General features: G+C 43.0%; 1 protein-coding gene across 1 annotated transcript; it reads left to right on the top strand.

The window, feature by feature from the left end:
* Window positions 1-5,997: 5,997 nt before the first annotated feature.
* On the top strand, window positions 5,998-12,658 carry LOC311208966 (radial spoke head protein 6 homolog A-like; the record flags this gene model as incomplete). The annotated part of the gene is made up of 7 exons (XM_084286016.1): window positions 5,998-6,180; window positions 6,302-6,663; window positions 7,136-7,364; window positions 8,073-8,828; window positions 10,362-10,506; window positions 11,314-11,431; window positions 12,451-12,658. 7 exons carry the CDS (start codon window positions 5,998-6,000, stop codon window positions 12,656-12,658), a joined length of 2,001 nt encoding a protein of 666 aa, XP_084142142.1.
* Between the last annotated feature and the right edge of the window lie 143 nt (window positions 12,659-12,801).

Raw genomic sequence — 12,801 nt, 5'->3', positions numbered from 1 at the left:
AATGACCCCTTTAAGTTCTGAGAAGGGTGATTAAAGCCTAAAGAGAGGCATCACTTATAGCATCCCATGACAGAATTGCCATGTCAGACAGTTCAGCAATCCCTTGTTTGTAACATCCTTTTAATTCCCAAACATTTTATATTTACTGTGTGTAATAACTGTAAGTATTAGAAAGAGTTCTCAATCTCACTCCAGACAGCTAAAATTAAAATGTTTTAGTCCTTAATTTTTACATACTTAAGGGATGCCCTTAGAGTTTCCTACAAGGACACTTTTTTCCCTTTTCATATTTTGACAGAGAAATGCAGATCAATATATGGTTTAATCCAGATGCTCTGAACATATTAACATCACTGACAGCTACAGAACCAGTTCTGACCACCAGCATAAAACAGGGAAGCAAATCTCAAATCCAGGTGAGCAAGATGCTGTTTACAAAGGTTATATAAATATCATGCAGGAAAAACAGACTAATAGAATCTACTATCTAAATTCATGGCATGTTTTCTATGGAAAACTTATTTATATGTAAAATAAGATGGAAACCATTGTATCAGAAATCTGGTGATATTAGCAAAAGTTACAGATGTATAATACAGTGAAACAAACCTCAGAGAGGCTTTGTAGGTACTCCCGTTGCCTTCTCCTAAATACAGTCTTTTGATTGCTGCATCAAATTTCTGCCTTGTTTTTGTCATGTTTTTCACGGGAAAAAAAAAAAAAAAAAAAAAAAAAGTGAAAATAGAAGCAATACCCAAAGTAATAAAAAAGAAAAAAAAAATAGCAAAGAAGAAAAAAATATTTTTCCAGTGAACGTGCTTATTGCCAGAATAAGTTAATAAAGGGAGTAAGATGTAGAACTCACAGGAAATTCTACATCTCTGGAAGAAGAAAATGGGACAGTTATCTGCAACAATACAAACTGAACCGAGGTGGCCAATTTGCAGTGAAAGAATAGTTGAACTTCTAGAAATTATTTCCAGAGAAAATGACTGATCTAATGGCATTTCATAAAGTAACAATGATACAGCCGGATTTCTCCTTAGTGGAAAACATCACGGAGTGAACTTTATAGTCGTGCTTCCTCATTATGCTTTGAGTTATATTTCAAAGAGAGATCACAGCTGCAATATGAACTCAGCACACAAATTAAAAACGCTATTTCTGAGCTGGCTGCTATCATCAAACAAGTCAATTATTGCACATCACGCAGTCAAAATGGCAAAACACAGGGCAACTTGCTTGGACATTGTTAAAATAACATGGACTGAAAAGTTGTATTTTTGAATAAAAAAGTAATATGCCTCAGCTTTTCAAATACTTCTTCGTGCTCATGTGCTTGATCCAAAGCTTGCCAATTCAGTAATGCTGATTTTATGACAGGACTACAATATAAAGATGGATTTTTGAGCAGAATTTCATATTTATTACTGAACCTAACATGGCAAGCTTCTCCTGTAAAGAGTTTGTGTGAACATTTTTACACACGTACGTAGCCCTAGTGAACCACCTCTTGCACATCACTAAGTTCCTCAGAACCTCCTGGACATTTCCAGAGTCCATAATGAGAGCAATGCCATCCACACTCCTGCAGGATTTTGACGTTAGACTATTTAATAAGTATTTGACAAATAGCGCAGTATATGTTTACCTAGTCCTTTTCCTAGGCATTTGAAAGGGCAAAACGCCAGGCCCAGTTCTCCATTTCTTCATTTTTTGTAAAACACTGCTGAATCACCATGCCCTGATTTACACTGCTGCTGCAGACTAGAGGGTTTACCACAGTCGGGACAAAAATTATCAAATCCATTCTACAGTGAGAAGTGCTACAACACACAGCCGGGGAACAGCAAAATAGGAACTGACGGAAACGTATAATCCTTTCAAAGCGACTGCAGTTATTCTCATGCTGAAGCTGAGCAAAACTACCGCATGGAATCATTATAAATTCAATGCAGTACCTAATACAAGAGTTCATTTTATCACTTTCAGAAACACAGGTGGGGTTTTTTGTTTGTTTTTACAAACCTAAAAAGTGAGCCTCCTTTTTATTTACTATAAATTTTTGCTCCATTTTTATGACTTTAACTTTCTCTTAATCTAATATCAACAGAAACAAAACGCCCAAGAATTTCTCTATTGAACACAACCTCCCCTCCTTTTCATCCCACCACCACCCCAGGAGAACTTCACTGGCTTCTGTCTCCTTGCTGTGCTCCTGAAGGTCGCTCAAGGCTGCGAGAGGCAGAGCAGAACGGGGTCTTGCCCCCACACACACCACACCACTCCTGCACAGTCACACCTGGAGCAAGCAAAGACCTTAGATTCTGACCACCAAATTTGCCCATTTTCTTCAACAACACAACCACGAGGATCCGTGGGGCTCAACGCAACAGATTTGGCTGGTTCAGCTGATGAGAAATAGTTCAGGAACACGGTGAAGAAGAGTTAGACTTGAAGGCAAGGCACGGCTCCAGCCAGCCACTTGCACTTCTCCACCTGACAGCCTACAGCAGCACGGAAGAGAAGCTGAGCTGGCCCTGCATGGCTCCAGAACAGGCCCACCTGGTCTTATTGCAGCTGTAATGTACCAGCAAGGACCAGCATTTTCTTCATCTCACCCTCGCCATTATCCCTCCACACAGCCTGTGAAGCCTGCAGCAGCTGCGATCCAATCGACTTGTAAGAAACAGACAAGTTCTGAGCACCAGGACAAAGCATCTCAGCTCACACTGGTTAAACCCAGGATGTACTTAAAAGAAGCACAACGGCTAACATCCTTTCTGCCAGAAAACTATGCTTTCTCCTCATAAATAACAGCAAAACCCACGGCTCTGTGATGGTACTGAAAGACAAGAAACGACATGCCAAAATCAATGAAAGTTCTGATAAAGATTAGATACAGCACTTAGAAAGCACTAACCAGAGTGCCCACTGCAAACTGCAAGTTTTAGTCAGTCTCACAGCTCCCCAAAAGAGAGAAATGCCATTACCTCCAGTAACAGGAATCAGTCACACAGACGTTACAACCCACTATCTGAAAAACTTCCACGTCCTGCATTTTTCACACCAAAAATCCTCATCAGGTCGCTATCATAACATAGCTTGAGCAAGAGCTTTGTTCACAACACAGGTTTAGCACTCAGATTACCAAGTGAGAGAAGATTTTCTCCCACCTTGAAATTTCGCTGCCTTACACCACCACAATCACAGCCACGTAGAATTAAATGCATTTATTCAGCATTTTCCTGTAACTCAGGGTGATTTTCTGAACTCAGGGGATGCAAAATACACAATTCACACCTCTGGATGCAAAGTCATGCTCAGCCTTAACCATGGCAACTCTCCCCTTCAAATCAGGACTAAAATCTGTTCATCCACACAAACCGGGTTATGGGAGGCAAGTGCTGATGAAATGACAAAGGACATCATCTTACTTTCACTAAGTCCATAATAAAGCTCCCACCGACTGCAGCAAGAGCAAAAACCAGCATCGGATTTCTACAAATGATTATTATTCTCTGCAAAGCACCTTCCACATTTCCCATCAGACCCCTCCAGAAGGAGGATGGTCTCTCAGCTTCCTAATAATATTGCCTCATGGAAAAGCACCTCTGGCTGCCAGCACTAATTTAGCTTAGGGTTTAAACAGAATAAAAGAAAATTTACATAGTTAAAGCCACTTGTGTATTTAATTGAGTATAAATTTGTGTGAAACTGCTTTGGAACTGAGGAGAAATTAACATTGCTAGCTTCTGAACAGAGAAAAAACATAAGAAGTAGTTTTGTAGGTCACAGTCTTTTCATACCTTTTTTCTTGAAGTCTTTTAGTTGCATGCAGATTGACCGTAAGTATTTAATTCATAAACATACATTAAAGAAGAAGGTAAAGTTCATCTTCACGTGCTCGGGGGCACTTCAGCCTGAAACATGATTTGCAACCTAAAAATTGACTAATTAGGCCTTCCTCTCGAGCGAGCTGACAGACAGCACACCTGGCAGCTGCTTGCAGGAATATTTTCTGCACAGAAAGCATTGGCACCCAGCTCCTAACACAAGGGCAAAATGCAGATAAACTTGCCTTGCCCACTTCACAGGAACCACCTCAGTGGTTACAGCTGCTACTCACCAGTCTGATGGTGAAAGCTTCTTCACACCTGTGGGACCTGCAACTGGGCTTTTTAATTCAATGATTGCCTTCACATTAACAGAGCACAGAAGGATTCCCATGTGAAATGGGAAGCTCTATTCAGATTCCCCTACCAGTGCAAGCACGTCCAAAATTCAGCAATGAAACTGCCACAGTGCAACAAACGTTCAGTTCTACATGTGGCATTTTATATGTCACCTCTGGATCTGCGACTGGAAGTCAGCAGACACCAAGATTTCAGTTTAAAAAGTGCTGTTGGAAAAATGTCTTGAATTCATAGTACAAGAGAGACCATTGCATCTGCTGTGGTCAGGTATCAACACAAGCCATTAGTACATCTCCCTTGGAAAGAGACAACATTAGGGAATGCTTTAGTTACTCTTCAGCTAATTAACACAGCCTACTGATGGTGTTTGCCACAGTGAAGTTCTGCAGTATTACTGTATGTATTCAGTTGCTCTTCTTCTTTAGTGATAAGAGCTCACGACACCATGTTGAGAAAACATCCTTCTGCACTGAGGTCCTCTCTGCCCTGAGCCCCTCGTACATTTCATAATCTCTATAATAGGAAAGGCAGAGAGTAACACTATAGCAAATTACACACGCTCTTCATTTTCTCTTTCTTTGCTAACAGAGATTGTAAAGATAAAGCACTTGACTTTTCTTGAGCAGGTGCCTCACGAGACATTACACAAATAAGGATAATTTTATACATTTTAGAGAAATTAATTACTAACCAACAAATCAAGGTTTTCCTCCAAATAAGAACTACAGAGAGCAAATAAAAAGCAATTCACAAGTACTGTCGCGCCCTCTGCAGTTGATGTGTAAGCTCTGCAAATACATCTGCAAAACGAAGAACTTGGGCAAATTCCTTGCCCATACCAGGAAGTCAAAACCTCTTCGTGCTGAAACTCAGCAGAATTAACATTTTCATGACGTTACCTTACTTTTTGGCATCACAGGGATGTTGTATGGGAACTTTCAAATTCTCCTTTTGCCCACGAAAGGATGTGGAAAGCTGTTTTGTTGTTGCTGCTGTTCAGAGTCAGGTTCCTCAGTGGTACTTCTGGCATTCCCTCTTGGAACTGGAAAGCAATTTGCGATGCCTCATCAGAATTCGTTCTTTCTGGTTACTTCTAAGAAGTACCCAAAATAAACTGCATTTATGAAAAGTTGTGTTAATTCATCCATTGATCACAGATTAAGCATGTTTTACCAGTCAAACAGCTGCGGTATTTGGTTTTATAATGTGAACAGGGCATTTTGTAGAGATGCGTACAGCATCGATTTCTTCCCTCGGATACCCTGGCACAGTACTGCTTTTCACGTCAAATTTTTAGAAAACATTTGACACTTACGCTAGGGCCAGCCACCTTTAGATGTCTGTTCAAATGTGCTGGCCTAAGGGCTTAAGAAAAACACAACTATTTGTTTTAGAGCCTCCTCATTGAATACTAGGTACGTGTTTAGTCAGCTAGTAAGAGATCTTTACTGTCTTGGCCATAAGCAATTAAGAAGATGAGACGAGCCTGACCATAAGCAACGCAGGAGATGATTTACACGAGCAGCTTTCTGCCACACGGTGAAGCTTTTAAACTTTAACCTCAACCACCTGTTGTAGTTGGTAGCGCTGCAGCACGACACCTGAGGGAGCTGCAACAGCATCCCCCACTGCGCTACCACGCTGCTACCAGGCAAATCTCGAGGAAGAAGCCAGCAGGCTCTTCCCCTGCACCTCGTCCCGGGCATTTGAACACTCGGGTACAGGGGGGAAGCGGGGACTCCCCGCACGCTGCCCCCTCGCAGCCCACCCGTGATGGCGGACCCCAGGGGCGCGGCGCCAAATGGCGGCGGGGTCCGGCCCTGCCGCCGGGCACACCCCTTCCGGGCCCCGCGCCCCTGGCAACGGCGGCCGCTTCATGGACGCCACGGCCGAGCCTCCCGAGGAGCCCGGAGAGAGCCCCGGGCGGTCTCCTCCTGAGGAGTCGGGGCCTCGGGCGTCAGAAGCGGGAGCAGAACGCCAGGAGGTAGGGCTGGGGGCTGCGAGGGAGGGTCTCGCCCTCGGTCCCCTGCTGAGAGCCCTGCTGACGAGCCGGTGCCGGCCGGGCACCCTATAAATTACTGACCCGAACTCGGTGTCGCCCACAGGGGATGGAACAAGCCTCTCCTGAGCACCAGGGGCCAGAAGGATTCAGCCAGCTGTATGCAGAGGGACAGGACTCGCAGGAGGCGAGCCGAAGCGTGGATCAGGCGCGAGCACTGGGATCTGACCCTTGCCAAACACAGGAGCCAAGAAGTGCCTGTCAGACGTACGGAGGAGGACAGGAGCATTACCAAGCCCATGAGGATGGGCATGGCCCCTACCAGCCACACGAGCCCGGTTACGGGCTCTATCAGCCAGGATACAGCCCGTACGACGATCCGATACCAGATCCCGAAGCCCGAATGCTGGCAATGCAGAATGCAAAAGCCTACTTGCTGACGAGCAGCACAACATCTGGCCTCAACTTGTAAGTCTGCAGAAGAGACAAGAAGGAAAGGGGCAGGATGAGAGCAGTGGTGACAGGGTAAGGGGCTATGCTGTCAGGGACGGCAGAGTGTGGAAAAGCAGAACATGTTATAAATGCAGTGTTTAATCGCTATGCTATAATTGTGTGTCCGGCCCCTTTCAATCGAAATTCCAAAGGGAATTTATGGTGTTCAAAGAGCCTTCGATTAGATTGAGGCCAGGCTTGAATTCTGCTTTAGCTCCTCGGCCAGATGTGGGGTAAACGAAAAATGGAAGGTGAGGCTACTCTTGATTATATTGCAAAGAGGCTAGTTTCAAGTCTAATTTCCCAAAATGGTGCGTGATCCCTCTGCGTCTAACTGTTCCGATTTCTTTGACGCCCGGGTGATTACCTTGTACTTTTGATATTAAAAACAATATTGTAAGACTTCCGTAATAGTAGGTCAGTAATAATACTTATATTCCTATGACAGATACGATCATCTTGCTAATACGCTGACAAAGATCCTGGATGAACAGCCCACAAATGTGGTAGACATAATTGAGAATATCAGCAAGGACGTGAAGTGGGCTCAATTTCGGAAAAAAATGGATACTCTTCGAGATGAACCTGCAATGCCTCCAACGTTTGAATCTGCAGAAAGGAGTAAAAGTTTGTTCCTAAAGTCAGATGAAGAAGGAGATGAAGAACTAGACGAAAAGGTAGCGAGTTATTATCAGGCACCAATAGATAGCAAATATACTGGAGAGATGGGTGGCAGGAAGGCAGAAGAGCAAAGGTGGAAGTTGTGGTCTCCCTCATAATATTGCCTCTCGTGATTGCATGAAATGATTACAGCCACAGTAGCGCGTACCCTCTTCACAGTTCAGTTGGTCCCATGTCAAGTTGTGAAGAAATCACAGCTGGTTACGTAGTTTGGAATTTAGTTGCTGCAGTAAGTCTCATATCCTGAGCTTTTAAAACCATAGATGTTCTGGAGATAATAAATAGAAAGTTTACAGTATCTCTCATACGCTTGTTGAACCTTGTGCCACAAACACGAGGCAACACAGCAGCGCTGTTTCCAGGCATCAAGGCCTCTTATACAGCAAACGTGTGCTAGCGCTGAAGTCCTGTGCAGATCCCTCGTGAGAATTCTTTCTGTACTTTGCAGTAATTAAAAGTGAATTTGAAAATGGAGATCTTGTATTCTAAAAGCTGCGCTTCATCTGTGTTCTCTTCTTTATCCTTACAATGTGATTTTTAATTTTTCTAAGTGATAGTGGGAGATGTAAATGAATGTCAGCAGAGCTTTTGGAGAGAGCGCACTATAGGAAAGTGAAGTATGACTTTCAGTAGATAAATTGTTCAATCTTTCAAATAGATAATTTTTTTATTACTCAGCTCTAACTCACGCTTTCCTTTACTAGGGAGAGACTCCTCTGCCTAATGTGATGGAAACAGCCTTTTATTTTGAGCAGGCTGGAATTGGCTTGAGCAAAGATGAATACTATCACATATTTCTTGCCCTTAAAAAACTCATTAGTGCCCAGCCAATCCAGGCATGTCGCTTCTGGGGCAAAATTTTGGGCCTGGAGATGAACTATGTTATAGCTGAAGTGCAATTCCAGGAGGGAGTAGAGGAGGAGGAAACAGAGGAGGAAGAAGAGGTTCCTGATGAAGGAGAGAAAGGGCTGGGTGAAGTCGAAGATGAAGATGAGGAGAAAGAAAAAGAAGATGAGCCACCAAAGTCTACCTATAAGCCCCCACCTGTCATCCCAAAAGAAGAAAACGGAACTGGGGCTAACAAATACATCTACTTTGTTTGCAATGAGCCTGGCAAACCCTGGGTGAAGTTGCCTCCAGTGACACCAGCACAGATTGTCTGCGCCAGGAAAATCAAGAAGTTCTTCACTGGCAGGCTGGATGCCCCTGTTGTGAGCTTCCCTCCTTTCCCTGGAAATGAGGCCAACTACCTGCGGGCACAGATAGCTCGGATCTCAGCAGGAACCCACGTCTGTCCCATTGGATTTTACCAGTTTGGGGAGGAAGAAGATGAAGATGAGGAAGGGGGAGGAGGAAGAGATACGTGTGAAGAAAACCCGGATTTCCAGCCTCTTTCTGTGGCTGAAATGGTGGAGTCTCTCTCCACGTGGGTACACTACGTGCCGAGTATTTTAAAGCAGGTAGGTCCTCCCATAGGCCACGCTGACCTCAGATACCATTCTCACGGTAGTGCTTCAGGATGTAAATGAAGCCCCTCACCCACCCATTTGAACTATTCACCAGAAACAGGACTGGACTGAAAAGATTTCCTACAGAAAATGTATTAGAAACCTTCTATCATATATAAATGTGTTGCACATATTTAAATATTAGAAGGTTCCTAAATCTACACGTGTTTCATGATTTTTTCCATCTTCAGGTGCAAACCTATCTTTAGATAATCATGTAGGATTAGGCCTTGATAGATAATTATTTCTGGCAGTCTTCTACATTGGGTTACCTCTCCTGAAATCCTCGCTTGACAGAAATGTTTTTAATTCTGTTTTCCTGAATAGGATGCTAAATTTCAGATAGCTTGTGCTTGTATGCTAAACGAAACTTATTTGGTGTTTTCTTCTGGTTTGCCTTCCGTTGCTTGCTTTCTGCTGTGAAGCATGCAAACAAAAAAGCTTCAAAACTTAAAACCAAAACTTTGTAAATAAAATTGTAGCATAAAATATTTATTGTATCAGGTTAGTGCTGGAAAGAGGTTGTACTAATGCAGTCATCTTTCCTGGATACCAACTTAAGAATGGTAGTGTAAAATAAGAGCAAGTGCTAGGAACTAAAGTTTAATTTTATTGCCAACAAAGCAATAGTTCTAAAAAAAAAATCTGTTACCATTAGAATTTTGAGAACATTTTGTAATGTTCCTCCAACTGGTAGCTAAAAAACAAGGCAGACTTTAAAAGGAATTAATTCTTTAAAAGTCTGTAAGTGTTCATCTCTCAGCTTGCAATAACTGGCAATCCAGCAAGGATACAAACCCAACAGACAACAGGCAAGAATTGAACTAAATTCCTGTCTTCTGTTCACTGTAAACATAAAGATAATTTGGCATAAAGACATGGGATGCTGTGGTCTTTCTCGTGCCTTCTGTGTTCAGTAATTGTTGAACTGAAATACAGAGTACAAGGTAAGACTTTTCACACGCATTGTTTGGACTTGGGCCCAGGTGCACAGGGACAGGATGTTCTGTCTGTCTTCTGTGCATATTCACAGCCTGTGCCTGACAAGGAAGGGACAGGTAATGCCAGCATGTTTGTGCCCAGTGAAGGCCAGCAACAAGTTACTGTCACTTCACAAGATGAATATTGAAATATGTGTTTGCTTAATGATATGATCCCAGCCAATAAGTATCAGCATGGATAAGTATCAGCATGGATTGATTGTACTTAAAAGAACTGAAAACTACAAAATAGCTGGAAGCTGATCAGAGAGCCATGGGGTCATTCTGCAATAGTAAGCAGGGATAAGGAATGAATGAGGGATAAAGAGAGCGCTCTGCCAAGAGGATACGTACAGCTCTCTGTCAGCAACGTACCAATTCTGGAATACATCTTTTTTTTTCTTTTTCCCCCACTTGTGCTTGTGTGTGAACCAATTGTTTTAACTGGCTTGCATTTCTTCATTGATTGTTGCGTGTATTTATTATTCTCCCTTACTGATTATAGGGTCGTTGTGTTTGGATTAACCCTTCACAAAAATCAGAGGAAGAAGAAGAGGAAGGTGAAGAGGAGGAGGAGAAAGATGAGGAGCCAGATGAACTCCAGCAAGAAATAGGACCTCCCCTTCTCACTCCACTCTCTGAAGATGAAGGTACTCCTCATGGAGTACGATTTTGGATAGAGCCACTGGGATTGTTGGCATTTAGGTAGTAAATATCTGAAGTTATAGGCCTCTGACGCTTCACAGAACAATGTAGTTTGCCACGGTAGGGTAACCGCATTCTTTTACAAAATTAATCAGATGTGAAATGGTTAACAGGATCGACCTTAAAACTGAAATGATTGGGTTTACTGGTTAACAGTCCTGCTGAGAATAAAGGGAAAAAATATTCAGATGTGTCAGGCTACTGGAAGTTCCAGACAGCTCACCCCTGAAATACAGTCAGCTATTTTTCCATCACCTTTATAGGCAGAAGAAAAGCGTGGACACAAAAATAAATATATATTCGCACATGCATAGATATACAAATAAGAATTTATATCCTCTAGCAAAGACTGCAGCAACTCATAGAGATATGGAAACCTAAATATTAGATTGTAGCCACAGCAAATTATTTTTCTACTCCCCATTCTTTGATCAGGGTGAAATACGTATGTAATTTATCCCTCAGTGATAAACAATCCCTGACAAAAGAAACAGCAGCGAGTACTACTGCATTTCAAGAACGTGATCCTTTCTGTATGGGACTGTTGGCATCCACGTGATACCTGCCCCTGCATCCAAACCACCTGTCTGAACACAATGTCTGCATTTATTGCTTGTGACTTAGTTCTTCTAAGGTGCATCTTAATATAACCGTTGCCTGAGTTCTGTGAAAGCCTTGTAGCTCAGTCCTAAATATTTTGTAGTGGCTTGTAAGTCAATTTATTCACGTAGCGTGTGTTTGGCTGCCTGCAGGAATTCAAAACATCCCTGCTTGGACAGCTCAGCCTTCTACAAACCTGATCCCCCAATATGCTGTTGCAATCCTTCAGTCGAACCGATGGCCTGGAGCATATGCCTTTGCATCTGGCACGTGAGTAGCCAGCTGACGTGGTTACAAGACAGACAATACGCTGAACACAGCCATGCTCGATGAAGTCAAATTTGGTTTCTTATTAATGTATTGACTGAATTGTAACTATTTCTGAGACCGCTAGAGAAAGCCACTTAAGAGTGCGCAGCATCAGTATGTGTTCAAGACTGGAAATGAAGAATCTTTGGAAATGCTAGCATGAAACTGATGCATGCACATGTCCGGTTGGTGTCTGGCCACAGTCCTGGATTTAAAACCTGTATTCTTGAGTCTGTGGTGCTTTTTACAAATGAGCTTAATTCTTTTGTTCTAATTTTCAGTTGTTTCTATTAGGCACAGTACAGTCACTACCACTAGAAGCTTTAAATGGGCACTGGAGTGGGTGTCGGGAATGGCTCCATGTTACTAAGGTGAAGTTGGAGTCATACTGCAATATCACACAGTGACAGAGTGTAGCATTCATGTCAGCTTCTGCGGACAACCTGTTCTGGTGCCTCGCCACCCTCAAAGAATTTCTTCCTCATATCTGATCTATATCTACCCTCTTTCCACTTTAAAAGCATTACCCCTTATTCTGTTGCTACGTGTCCTTATAAAAAGTCTCTCCTTGTCTTTGTTTTAAGATCCGTTTGAAGTACTGAAAAGCTTTGATACTTCAGGACTGAAAACTTTCAACTTGAGGTTTCCTTGTAGCCTTCTCTTCCCCAGGCTGAACATCCCCAGCTCTCTCAGCCTGTCTTCACAGGAGAGCTGCTCCAGCCCTCTGATCGTTTTCATGGCCCTCCTCTGGACCTACACGAACAGCTCCACATCCTTCTTGTGCTGGGGGCCCCAGAGCTGGGTGCAGTGAATCCAACAGCTAGGAAGAGATGTGTTCCTTTAAGCACCTCTTACAGGGAGCTTGCACTCTATTTGCACAGCAGAGTAAGGAGCCCTGAGAGGATCTGCACTGATAGATATTTTGTTGCAGGCAGATGGTGTGAACTTTTCACTGTTTTTTTTTTTTTTTTTTCCCTCAGGAAATTTAATAATATCTACTTTGGCTGGGGTCACAAATACAGCCCAGAAAACCATACACCTGCACTGCCTGAGCCAGTGCAAAAAGAGTACCCCGATGGGCCGGAGATCACCGAGGCCGCGGACCCGACAGTGGAAGAGGAGCTGGCTTTCAAGGCTACAAAGGAGAAAGCCAGAGCTAAGAAGAGGAAGACGAGGAAGAATGAGTAGGTGATGAAGAGGAAGACACGATTGCGATATAGGAAACACGAATACTTGAAAAGATTAAATACTTATAGGGTTTTTATACATGGATCCTAAATGAGTTGATCTTCAGTGTAAGCGGAAGATGCTTATTTGGGGGGTTTCTGTAG

This window comes from Netta rufina, assembly GCF_964035555.1.
Source record: "Netta rufina genome assembly, chromosome: 4".
Classification (NCBI taxonomy): domain Eukaryota; kingdom Metazoa; phylum Chordata; class Aves; order Anseriformes; family Anatidae; genus Netta; species Netta rufina.
The sequence above is the reverse complement of the archived record's forward strand: the minus strand, read 5'-3'. Positions and strand labels throughout refer to the sequence as shown.